We start from the raw sequence: 13,519 nt of genomic DNA, 5'->3' as shown, positions 1-13,519 counted from the left end.
GGCACCTATTACTATTCACCTCTAAACGGCTTATTTCTTATTCTTTATTTTTCTTACATCACGATAAATGCGGCCCGAACCGTAGCGAGCACCCCCACGATATAGGTATCAAAACTTGTGGCTCGATTACGAGATGTGTGCTACTACTTTTATTGGGGTTTCGAGTTACCATGGCAACAAAATTAGCGAAAAACCACCCCCAAAAAACCCATAGGAATGAATGGAGTCGGGTCGAAAGAAAGCCTCAAAAAAGCCTCAAAATGACAATTTTCAACGCTGTACTGTGTCGTCATGCTTTCACCTACGAACACTGTTTAACTTCCAGTTTGTAGATATATCTGTGAACTACTCAGAAGTGAAAACGGGATGTGGATATCTTTTATCGTCTCTTCACAGTTACTCCTCAAAGCTCATGTCCGAAAATCAGCGAAATCATCGTTTACAATGAAAGTCAATGACGGAATTCTCCAACCGCTAGAGTGGCCCACTCTAGCTTTTTTAAAGATTTCAAAACTCCGAACAACTTGACCTTTCTCGCTCAATTTTCACTCTACGTAGACAAATTATACATCAAAACGTAGGTATTTTTGTCAGGATTCGGGAAATGTAACCCTCATTGGTGTGGCATTTATAGATTTTTCGCAAATCACCTCAGAGCGACACAAACCTGAAACCTCCCCCATTCATTTCCTATGGAGCGGTTTTGAAAAGTGACGTCTAAAAATCCAAAACATCACATGTGTTCGCATCGTCGCTACTCCTAAACCGTTTTATGTACAGACATGAGACTTTCACACATGAATGTCCCAACCCTTCTGGCACTCAAGAAAAATGAATTTTGTGGATAACTGTTACGGTTTTTCCACAGGAACAATTTGTTCGGGAGTAGCGAATGTGCAAAATCCTGAAATCGCTTTGGAGCTGCATTTTCCCACATCATCCACTTTTTTACATCGTCGCTGTGCCTACACCGATTTTTGTAAAAATATGAAAATGAGCTACATGGTCATCAAAAGCCTGCTGATACTCACAGTGAAAGAATTATTTTGATATCTCTTATACTTTTTTAGCCAGAGCGATTTGTTCGGGATCATTTTCAGAGGATTTCTGAAATTTCATAAAAATGTCTTTTAGATCATAATTTTTTACGCCTTTATTAAACTTTTTCCAGCAAAAACCGATAGCAAGTCTTCTTCCCCTATCCTTTACGAAATAAACACAGAAAAAATTACGTCTCTACCATTTACGGTTCCGGAGAAATCGTGCGTTGTTCGAGGCAAAGTTCTCCATTATAATCCAATGGGCCCTTTTGTGACCAAAGTGTCTGCACTTCGGCCGCTGCAGGTGTGTGAGTGAGTTTCCATGACGACGGAACTCTGAGGGCCAGAGGAAAAAGCTCCATTGAGATACAATGGCAACTTTCATCGCTCACTGCAGCGGCTGTGATTAAGGTAGAAATCTGAAATTCGCACAGTCACTTCCTCTTAACATTTTAAAATTTTCATGTGACTTTCAGCCATGTGTCAGTTTTCTGTCCCATTTGGGATTTCACATGCTTTCCTATTGGGCCTTTGCTTCTAACAGGACCTGGCATGATGCCTAGACACGACCCAATTGGCCAATACAGCACCACCCACATGTGGGAAATGGCACTACACACCATTTTGGTCAAATGTTGAGTTCTGGGCCCAGATGTGGTGACGCTGAGTTTCTAAAGGAGGCCAATCTGTCCCATGAACTTTTGTCACGTTTGGTGACATTATGTATTGGCACCCCTATTTGAGGCACTTCCCAGTACAGGATTTGGACCAAACTAACAGAGTACACTCACCCAGTGATACCAAACACAACCATGTTAGCGGCTAACGGTTAGCATGTTGCTAATCGGAAGTAGCTCTAGGAAGCCTGTACAAACTTCTGCTTGACAGATTTGGTGAATTTTAGGATTTTCTCCCTTTTTAGGCACTTCTCAGTACAGGATTTCAACCAAACTAACAGAGTAACATCACCCGGTGATACTGAACACAGCCATGCTAGCGGCTAACCGTTAGCATGTTGCTAACCGGAAATAGCTTTACGAAGGTCCTACCAACAGCTGCTTAGCCAGAGTTCTTCAACCTTTACATACAGAGAGGGCTGTAACTGTCAGTGAGTCTCCATGACAACGCTGCTAGCAAGAGGCTCCTAGGAGGTCCATTGACTTAACATGGCACCTTTCAACGGCTGCTGCGAGGTCTGTGAAGACCGTAGGAACCTGAAATTCGCAGTGTTACTTCCTGTTGCTATTTCTGACGGTACGGTACGCACCAAGTGGCAGGCGCCTTGCTAAATTTCTTCAGAAATTTTTCTAGTTAATATTAATATTCTTTATTTTTCTTCCTTCACGATTAATGCGACCCAAAACATAGCGTGCACCCCCACAATATAGGCATCAAAACCTGTGGCTCGATCTCGAGATGTGTGCTACTACTTTTATTGGGATTTCGAGTTACCATGGCAACAAAATAAGCGAAAAACCACCCCAAAACAACCCCATAGGAATGAATGGAGTCGGGGAGAAAGAAAGCCTCAAAAAACCCTCAAAAGGACCATTTTCAAAGCTGTACTGTGTCGCCATGCTTTCACCTACAAACACCATTTAACTTCCAGTTTGTAGATATATCTGTGACCTACTCAGAAGTGAAAACGGGATGTGGATATCTTTTATCGTCTCTTCACAGTTACTCCTCAAAGCTCATGTCCGAAAATCAGCGAAATCATCGTTTACAATGAAAGTCAATGACGGAATTCTCCAACCGCTAGAGTGGCCCACTCTAGCTTTTTTAAAGATTTCAAAACTCCGAACAACTTGACCTTTCTCGCTCAATTTTCACTCTACGTAGACAAATTATACATCAAAACGTAGGTATTTTTGTCAGGATTCGGGAAATGTAACCCTCATTGGTGTGGCATTTATAGATTTTTCGCAAATCACCTCAGAGCAACACAAACCCGAAACCTCCCCCATTCATTTCCTATGGAGCGGTTTTGAAAAATGACGTCTAAAAATCCAAAACATCACATGTTTTCGCATCGTCGCTACTCCTAAACCGTTTTATGTACAGACATGAGACTTTCACACATGAATGTCCCAACCCTTCTGGCACTCAAGAAAAATGAATTTTGTGGATAACTGTTACGGTTTTTCCACAGGAACAATTTGTTCGGGAGTAGCGAATGTGCAAAATCCTGAAATCGCTTTGGAGCTGCATTTTCCCACATCATCCACTTCTTTACATCGTCGCTGTGCCTACACCGATTTTTGTAAAAATATGAAAATGAGCTACATGGTCATCAAAAGCCTGCTGATACTCACAGTGAAAGAATTATTTTGATATCTCTTATACTTTTTTAGCCAGAGCGATTTGTTCGGGATCATTTTCAGAGGATTTCTGAAATTTCATAAAAATGTCCTTTAGATCATAATTTTTTACGCCTTTATTAAACTTTTTCCAGCAAAAACCGATAGCAAGTCTTCTTCCCTTATCCTTTATGAAATAAACACAGAAAAAATTACGTCTCTACCATTTACGGTTCCGGAGAAATCGTGCGTTGTTCGAGGCAAAGTTCTCCATTATAATCCAATAGGCAGACTTGGACACCAAGTGTCTGCACTTTTTTAGACTGGCCCGCTGCAGCTGTGTCAGTGAGTTTCCATGACGACGGAACTCTGAGGGCCAGTGGGAGACGTTCCATTGAGATAGAATGGCAACTTTCGACGCCAGCTGCAGCGGCTGTGATTAATGTAGAAATCTGAAATTCGCACAGTCACTTCCTCTTAACATTTTAAAATTTTCATGTGACTTTCAGCCATGTGTCAGTTTACTGTCCCATTTTGGATTTTACATGCTTTCCTATTGGGTCTTTGCTTCCAACAGGACCTGGCATGATGCCTAGACACGACCCACTTGGCCAATACAGCACCACCCACCTGTGGGAAATGGCACTACACACCATTTTGGTCAAATGTTGAGTTCTGGGCCCAGATGTAGTGAGGCTGAGTTGCTAAAGGAGGCCAATCTGACCAATGAACTTTGGTCATGTTTGGTGACATTAAGTATTGGCACCCCTATTTGAGGCACTTCCCAGTACAGGATTTGGACCAAACTGACAGAGTACAATCACCTGCTGGTACTGAACACAACCATGTTAGCTGCTAACAGTTAGCATGTTGCTAACCGGAAGTAGCTCTAGGAAGGTCTCACCATCTTCTGCTTCACAGAGTCTGTTCTTACTTTAGAGAGAAAGCTCCACAAGAAATCTGGGCTACGTGGCATAAAGCATCTCCAAGCTATCAGGTGTCAAACATCCAATGCTTTTCAATAGGGGACCAAACCCCTTATGGTCCCAATACTGCATGCCCTTATATGGCGCTACAGTATAGCTCAGAGGGAGAGTGCAGGCTTAGCATGCAAGAGGTTGTGGGATCGATTCCCGGTGTGGAAGACTTGGAGTTTTGTATTATAATCCCCACAGTGTGTAAATTAAAACATGTGTGCTGATCCCATGAAGTATTTTTTTGTACCACCCGCCATTTTGAGTTACCATGGCAACGTTACAAACTACGTTTTTTCTCCCTATTTGAGGCTCATCCCAGTACAGGATTTGGACCAAACTAACAGAGTACACTCACCCAGTGATACCAAACACAACCATGTTAGCGGCTAACGGTTAGCATGTTGCTAATCGGAAGTAGCTCTAGGAAGCCTGTACAAACTTCTGCTTGACAGATTTGGTGAATTTTAGGATTTTCTCCCTTTTTAGGCACTTCTCAGTACAGGATTTCAACCAAACTAACAGAGTAACATCACCCGGTGATACTGAACACAGCCATGCTAGCGGCTAACCGTTAGCATGTTGCTAACCGGAAATAGCTTTAGGAAGGTCCTACCAACAGCTGCTTAGCCAAAGTTCTTCAACCTTTACATACAGAGAGTGCTGTAACTGTCAGTGAGTCTCCATGACAACGCTGCTAGCAAGAGGCTCCTAGGAGGTCCATTGACTTAACATGGCACCTTTCAACGGCCGCTGCGAGGGCTGTGAAGACCGTAGGAACCTGAAATTCGCAGTGTTACTTCCTGTTGCTATTTCTGACGGTACGGTACGCACCAAGTGGCAGGCGCCTTGCTAAATTTCTTCAGAAATTTTTCTAGTTAGGCGCCTGCAATAGCATTTGCAATGAGGAGGCAGTGCTGTGCGAAGCACAGCACTGCCTCCCATGCAAATGCATGGAGGCACCTATTACTATTCACCTCTAAACGGACTCTTTATTAGGCGCCTGCCTTGCATGTGCAATGAGGAGGCAGTGCTGTGCGAAGCACAGCACTGCCTCCCAATGCAAATGCATGGGCAGGGCCTATTACTATGCACCTCTAAACGACTTCTTTATTATTAATATTCTTTATTTTTCTTCCTTCACGATTAATGGGGCCCGAACCGTAGCGTGCACCCTGTTGTATTAATCTTTGCCCTACAGTCAAAGTGACCTGTTGCCTCTCGGACACAGAGCCAGGAGACGAGATGTCTGTGTATGTAATCCACTGTTACTGAGTGCAAGGCCGAATGCTGCAGCATAACACTGTATGGCTGACGACTGTCTAGGATGGGCTGTCTTTGCTTTGTCTCCTGCCAAGGCCACGGTGCAGTATTAGGGAGAGCCGAAAAGCGAGGTCGGGCAGAAACAGGGGCAGACGCTAGGCTGCAGCCGCGCGGTGCGAATACTTTGTCCATGTAATGCTCTGCTCTGTTTCTCAATAAAGTGCTGGAACAGTAACACTCCACGTCTCCTTCTTCAGTAAATCTCAGGGAAGTCAGTTATCTGTCCAGAACTCCCATAACAATTTTGGCGTCAACGAACAAGATCTCCGACCGGCGGGCCAGGGGGTCCGGGGACAGGAGCAGCTTTGGCCGGCCCGGAGAAGTTTATCCGGCCTCTGTTACCCCGAACGGATTTTCAAGGGATGAGGAGGGGCTCCTGATCTCGGGACGGCTCTGGAGCGTCGGCGCGGGATCAGATTCGAACCTTTCTTTTCATGAGACGGTAAGAGAGATACTTTCCAGCATTTTTTTTAAATGCAATTGCTTAAAGGAAAATTAGGCTTAAATTTAAAAACAAACAAAAAAAAAAAAACAAAAAAAAAAAACAACCCATTGTTGTTAGAAAAATACTGAATTTTTTTTTAGATAACAGTGCCAATACTGCAAAACTTTAAACCTACAAAATAGAAATTAAGAAAGCCTATAAAATATTAAATGAGTTTAATCTCTGGAGCAAATAAAGTAGGACTCAAAAATACAGACCAGTTTTTTTTAAAGCTTTGACATTAAACTAAAATTCAAAATTTAATTAGAATACGTTTTTTCAGCTGAAATACGGACTTTCCCACAAGGGGGGAGGAGGGGCAGAGTGATTTTCACCTGGAGAACAGGTGACCGGCTGAGCAGTTTGCAGCTGGTCCATTAAAGTCCTCTTGTCTTGGGTTTGTGCAAGAGGCTGTCCACTTCTGTTGTGGATGAAAGCGGCAGGGATGCTTAAGTCCTTGACTGTTGCGAAGACGTTTGCAGCTTTGATAAGTGGGGACCCCAACCATTATACCAAAAAGGCGACCATCGGATGTGAGGCCTTTCATTTAGTTGGTCGATCGTGCTAAGGACGTAAAAAATAATAATACAAAACACAAAAAAAGGATAAAATAAATAAAATAAAATAAAAAAGTCCGGAAGCGGAAGAGTCAGTGTAATGGGTCAAAGGCAGAGTTCTCGGGGCCCACCCTTGCCCCAGGGTGAGACGTTCGATTTCATGCTGAAAAAATATGGGCCCGAAAGCATGTCATGCATAAATGATTGGATTAAACATACAGATTTCCCACAAGGGGGGTCATTTAATATGGCAATACTAAAAAGGATTGAAGACAAAATAAAAGAACAAGAAAATAAATTAGAAACAAAGAAGACAGTCAAACAAAAAGAAATATTGGGAATACGGAGACAACGGGCATGCCTTAAATGTTGGAAAGATGAAGCTGAGAGACGGCAAAGAAAACAAAATAGTAAACGGTTGGCTGGGAGACTGGATGTGACGGGAAGCGTGTGTGGTCGTGAAGACAATTGCTCTGTCCCCTCCGCTTCTGTCCCTAATGTCCAGAATGACTCTGGCGTTTCTGCAACACACACACGCGCACACACTAGAGAGAAAACACCTCCTCCATACAAAGCTTCTGAAAAACAGGATTTGTCTAATAACCCTCCTTTCTCTTCTACTTCCATGTATCCTGATCTGAGCGCCCTCACAAGCGTGATGGACCACGACCTCGACTCATACGCCTTTGGCCCAGGGCAACCACAAGCCAAACCACAACCCCAGCATGTGAGCAGCAGCAGCCACCCGGACGACACATCTTCTGAGGCGGGGGGATCTGCATCAGCATCGGCCCCCACGCAGCGGGCAGCCTTAAAGACTGAGACCGATACACCAAGAGGGGCTGCTGGGGCGGGTCGCTCCTACGAACTGAGACAAGACATCAAACCTCCTGACCGCTACACGGACATCAGTGCCCCGATGGTTGAAGTTATGGGCCCGAATGGACGAGACCTGGTTTTCAGGGCCTGGACACCACAGGACATTGAAGAGAATGCTAAGTCTCTTCCTGATCCCACCCTGTGTGGTGAGAAGTTTGCCACTGCTTTCACTGACTTCTGCAGGGAACTGCGTCCAACAGGTGCTGAGATTCGCAGAGTTCTCGCACGCAAACTAAGAGCAACTGAACTGGCAAAGATTCATAACAAACTGCCTGAAATGGGACTGCGAGTTCTTAACCCAGATTGGGATCATGCGGACAATCAAGGGTTCGTGAATGCAGTCAACGGCCTGGCCGAAGAAATTAAGAAAACTTTCCCCACAAAAATCAACATGACGAGCATCTACACCTGCAAGCAGAAGGCTGACGAGTCCACAGACGACTTCATCGAAAGAGTGATAGAGTGTGTCACACGTCACAGTGGACAGCCAAAACCTTCCACACTGGGGGTGGACGGTAATATCACAGTTTGGGAAACCCTGGTTTGTGACTCGGTCATTAAAGGACTTCTCCCACAAGTTGCCGAGGCATTCAAAGCAGCCTACGTGGGGTGGGCTGAGGAACCAAAACTGTCCGAAGTCCGGAAACACGCCAGACATGCAGCCAGTCTGGTGGATGAGCAAAAAAGAACAAAAAAGGACAAGACTGAGAAAGAACTGCATCTGGCTGCCATCTCCACGTATCAATACATCGGCAGAGGAGGAAGAGGCCAAGGAGGGAGAGGCAGAGGAGGAAGAAACCGAGAAAGATCCTGGCCAGAACAGAGGAACCCGGGGCAAGAGGATGTCTGTCATTGCTGTGGGAAAAGAGGCCATTGGTGGAGGGACTGTCGGGTTCGTAAGGGTCGCCCTTCGCGGCGTCAGGAAGCAGATTGACGCTGTAAGCCGGAGGGGGGCGAGCCGTCGCGCTTGTGGGGTCAACAGATTGGTAATGTACCCCATAGGGGATCTGAAAATGATTTTTCTTTTCCCTCTCCTCCTTTTCCTCACACTGCTGCCACACATAGCAACACTGAGAGCACACACACACACACACATGCAGATAACGGGCTGCAAGCTTTTGCAGACACAAACACAGCTGCGAGTGTTGCCTCTCTGCCTGATACAGAGACACACTCGCTGGACAATGTCAACACGCACACACATTTGGAATCCTCTGCTTTTCGCAATGAAGTACCTGCTTTGAAATCTTTTGCGGCTGTGTGGAGTCTTGAAAGTGCAGAAAATGAGTGTGTGGACAGTAACATTTTGACTGAACCATCTTTGGAGAAAAGGGTTGAGGAGGTGGTTCCGACTTATGCTCACTTAAGATCTGAAGCATATAGGGCTTTTCCAACTCTGGAACTGGTGGTTGATGGACACAGAATATCCTTTATGGTTGATTCTGGAGCGACATCATCAGTAATCAGAGCAGAGGAGTTTGAAATTCCTCCTCGGCTCAGTGGGAGCCATGTTTTCTCATTGTCTGCCTCGGGTCAGGTGACAAAAGAGCAGTTTACAAAACCCCTCACCTGCGTAACTCCGGAGGGGAGTTCTTTCAAACACAGTTTTCTGCTATCGTCTCTGTGCCCTGTGAATCTGCTGGGAAGAGATTTGATGATTGAGTTGGGAATCGTGCTGATCTCCACACCAGAAGGTGTTCTGGTGAGCACCGGAGATCGGACAGTGGTCAGTGCTGTGAAATACAGCCCGCAAAACTTGCTTTATGCTTACGAGTGGAAATTTCAGAACTCCCTGTTTAGCGGGCAGCTGATGGAGGAAGTCAAACAGCTTGTGAATCCTCTCTCAGAGACTAAGAGCTCCACTGATCTGAGCTGCACAGCACACACGTCACGGGGCCCAGATGCAGACTTTGAGGAGGCGTGGTTCAGGGTGTCATCTGAGAAACTAACCTTTTCCACACTGTATTGGAGTTCCCAATACGCTGCGCTTGCGATCAATTTGCTACCTCAACAGCTAGCATTTTTCAGAGAAAATGGAATTCCACACATTCCATTAACAAAGCCCGTTAAAGGGGAATGGAGTGAATTAACAAATTTTGTCTCACAATGTCAAACGATTTGTGATTGGACTGTGGTACCACAACATCCTAACATTCTGTTTTCACAGAGACTATCTGCTTACAAAAGGCCTTTCACCGGTACTGTTCACTGTCAAAGAACAGTTCATTTGGTTCCAGAAAATGAAACATTCCTTTCTCATGGTCTGTTTCCAGAAGTTGACGTCACTTCACATCCTCTGCTGTCCCAGGTTCCTTCTGAACTGTGGGCAAAGAATAAATATGATGTTGGTCTCATCAAAGGGTGTGAACCAGTCATCGTAACCCCTAAATCAGATTACAGACCCTGTCAGAAACAGTACCCTCTGAAACAGGAAGCAGTTGAGGGCATCAGACCTGTTTTTGAATCCCTTCTAAAGGAAGGGGTGATCATTGAATGTCCAAATTCACCCGTGAGCTCGCCTTTATTCCCTGTGAAAAAGGTGAGAGACCAGGGCAAGCCAGTTGAGTGGAGATTCATCCTAGATTTGCAGAGGGTGAATTCAGCTGTAATTGGTCGAACGCCCGTACTACCGAACCCTACCACGATCTTGTCGCAGATTCCTATGGATGCTGCGTTTTTCTCTGTCGTTGACTTGTCCAACGCTTTTTTCAGTGTGCCAGTCCATAAGGACTCGCAGTACTGGTTTGGTTTCCAATTCGAAGGGAAACTTTACACTTTCACGCGTTTGGTCCAAGGCTACACAGAGAGCCCGACTATCTTCAATGCAGCTCTGAAGGCTAGTCTGGACTCTCTGCAGCTGCGTCCAGGTACAACGCTGGTCCAGTATGTCGACGACATTCTTCTCTGTAGTCCCACAAAACAGCAATGTGAGGAGGACACAGTTGCTCTTTTGAAGCACCTCCATTCTGAGGGACACAAAGCCTCTCTATCTAAGCTGCAGTTTGTGCAGCCTCAAGTGACCTTTTTGGGTCACCACATCTCTTCAGAGGGCAGGACTCTATCACCTAAGCGTGTGGCTGCAGTTCAAAACATCCCTAAGCCTGTCACGAAGAAGCAGCTTCTGTCTTTCTTGGGAATAACATCTTACTGCAGAAACTTTGTTCCAAACTACTCAGTGCTGGAAGCTCCTCTGAGTGCCATCATGCATGGTAAAGATCTTCAACCTGCTGATAAGCTTACTTGGACATCTGAAGCCGAGTCTGCTTTTTCTCAGCTTAAATTAGCTTTACAGCAGGCCCCTACCTTGGGTCTTCCGGACCCTAAAAAACCCTTTGTTCAGGCTGTTGATGAGAAACATGGATGCATGACCTCTGTCCTCATGCAGGACCATGGAGGGAAGTTGAGACCAGTAGCCTATTATTCTGGGAAACTGGATCCAGTTGCGGCGGGACTGCCTGGCTGTCTTAGGGCAGTGGCTGCAGCTGAGCGGGCTGTTTTAGCATCACGTGACATCGTGGGCTATTCTGAACTAACAGTGCTTGTGCCTCACAACGTTGCCATCATTCTTCTAGAACAAAAGACTTCACATCTTTCTGCAGCGCGCTGGCTGAGGTACACTTCTATCTTGCTGGACTTGCCAAACATCACTGTGAAGAGGTGCAATGTGTTAAATCCAGCTACACTTCTTCCCACTCCTGAGGATGGGGATCCGCATAACTGTGTGTCGGTGCTGGAGGAAGTTTGCACACCACGACCTGATCTTTCTGATGTTCCAGTGGAGAACCCAGATTTGCAGTTGTTTGTTGATGGTTCGGCTTACAGGGATCGTATCACTGGTGTGAATCGGGTGGGATTCGCTGTTTGCTCATCGCATGAGACCCTGTGTTCGGGTTCTCTTCCTAAACACTTTTCAGCGCAAGCAGCTGAACTGGTGGCTCTGACTGAGGCCTGCAAGTTGGCAAAGGGGAAGACGGTAAACATCTTTACGGATTCCCGGTACGGATTTGGTGTGGTTCATGACTTTGGTGCCCTATGGAAACATAGGAAGTTCTTGAAATCGAATGGAAAGCCAATTCTGAACTCTAAGCAGGTTGCACACTTGTTAGAGGCCATCTTGTTGCCCAAGGTCATTTCAGTGTGCCGGTGCGCAGCTCACTCCTCGTCTGGTGACGTTATCTCGCAGGGGAACAGGAGGGCCGATGCAGCTGCGAAGCGTGCGGCTGGGAAAGCTCCTCTGTACACTGCCTTCTCCTCCTCTGAGGGCAAGGAGGAGGGTACACCCCCATGTTCTTCTTCACTCACAGACTTGAGTGCGATGCAGAGTTTTGCATCTGCTGGTGAGAGGCGACTGTGGGCTTCTTCTGGAGCGAAGTGCAGAAATAACATTTGGTATGGACCAAATGGGTTACCATGCTTGCCAAAACACTTCTTCCCACACTTTGCAAAGCTAACCCATGGCTTAGACCATTCCTCATACATCAGCATGGCAGCTGCTTTAAAATCTCAGTGGTTCACTAGAGGCTTCAGCTTTTATGCAAAAAAGTTTTGTCAATCATGCATGATCTGCTGTTCATTCAATGCAGGGCGTGCCCCTCAGAGGACTCTAGGTGCACACCCTCCTCCTGGTAAGCCATTTGACCACATCATGATGGACTTCATTGAACTGACTCCTTCTGAAGGTAAGAAGTTTGTCCTTGTCATCGTGGATATGTTCAGTAAATGGACTGAGGCTTTCGCTTCTAAAAAGGCTGACAGCCATGCTGTCACAAAAGCCCTTTTGACTGAGATTATTCCTCGTTGGGGGATCCCGGCTAGGATTTCAAGTGACAATGGATCCCACTTTGTCAACGCGGCTGTGACGGAGGTGGGTAAGTTCTTGGGCTGTGACTTAAGGACACACTGCGCGTATCATCCCCAGAGTTCCGGTGCGGTTGAACGTGAGAACGGAACTTTGAAGTTGAAGCTGGCAAAATGCTGTGAAGAAACAGGTCTTTCCTGGCCTAAAGCTTTGCCTATTGTCCTCACTTATATGAGGATGAGAAAAAGGGCGAAAGTTAACCTCAGTCCATTTGAAATTCTGTTTGGAAGGCCGCCAAACTTGGGCTTTGGACCTACAAACCGTTACTTGCCCTCCACTTCTTTGTGTGATGATGACATGTTATCATATTGCATTAGGCTCACAAAGGTGCTTTCTGAAATCTCTCAGACAGTGAAGGAAGCATTGCCTGTGGCAGCCGACAGAGCCCTCCATTCGTTCCGTCCAGGAGACTGGGTTCTGATTCGGGACTTCCGCCGGAAGCATTGGAGATCCAAACGCTGGCTGGGTCCATTCCAGGTGCTCCTCACGACGCACACGGCAGTGAAGGTCGAACAGCGAGTTCCTTGGATCCACGCATCACACTGCAGGAAAGTGCCACCGCCGCGGGAGACCGACCGATCGCAGGACAAGAAAGATCACACACTGGCATCATCATCATCCACCTGAGCCACCGAGCTGGCTGTGAGGACTGCGGCCCACCACAAGTTTGGTTCCTAGCAAGAAGAGGTGGGTGAAGAACACTGCTCCGACGGAATCACAATAACATTCCGGGCAGTGATTTGCGTTGCTTGTCTCCAGAGACTGATTCAACAGAGTTTGTTTTGACACGGCTGATCTGTGGAACACAGCGGTTCCAAGAACTAGATTTGTTTGCTCATTGCTTATGCTCCCTAAATATCAGAGAACTGACTGATTAAAAAAAAAAAAAGAAAAGAAAAAAAAAAAAAAAAGGGGAGAGAAGAGGACAGAGGGACGACGCGTTGCCATCGTCTTATTCATCATCATTCTACATTCTACATCATTCTACATCATCATTCTACACGGCACATCAAGATGACCTTCTTCAGAACGGCTGAGAAGCTGGCAATATGTTGCCTTATGGTTGCATTTTTACTTATACTAATCACATGGTTTTGTGATCAA

At 45.9% G+C, this 13,519-nt stretch overlaps 1 protein-coding gene across 2 annotated transcripts; it reads left to right on the top strand.

The window, feature by feature from the left end:
• The first annotated feature begins 8,023 nt into the window (after positions 1 to 8,023).
• Positions 8,024 to 13,304, top strand: LOC118562084. 2 transcript variants are annotated; one of them, XM_036134389.1, is made up of 2 exons: positions 8,024 to 8,543; positions 12,764 to 13,304. In XM_036134389.1, the coding sequence occupies exons 1-2, from the start codon at positions 8,214 to 8,216 to the stop codon at positions 13,040 to 13,042; spliced, it is 609 nt and encodes a 202-aa protein (XP_035990282.1). In that variant the 5' UTR covers positions 8,024 to 8,213; the 3' UTR covers positions 13,043 to 13,304. The 2 variants fall into 2 exon arrangements, with proteins under 2 accessions (XP_035990282.1, XP_035990281.1); XM_036134388.1 differs by lacking the exon at positions 8,024 to 8,543 and adding an exon at positions 8,556 to 12,236.
• Positions 13,305 to 13,519: the final 215 nt, after the last annotated feature.

This window comes from Fundulus heteroclitus, unplaced genomic scaffold (assembly GCF_011125445.2).
Source record: "Fundulus heteroclitus isolate FHET01 unplaced genomic scaffold, MU-UCD_Fhet_4.1 scaffold_801, whole genome shotgun sequence".
Lineage (NCBI taxonomy): Eukaryota > Metazoa > Chordata > Actinopteri > Cyprinodontiformes > Fundulidae > Fundulus > Fundulus heteroclitus.
Note: the sequence above shows the minus strand (reverse complement) of the source record. Positions and strands in the feature narration are given on the sequence as shown.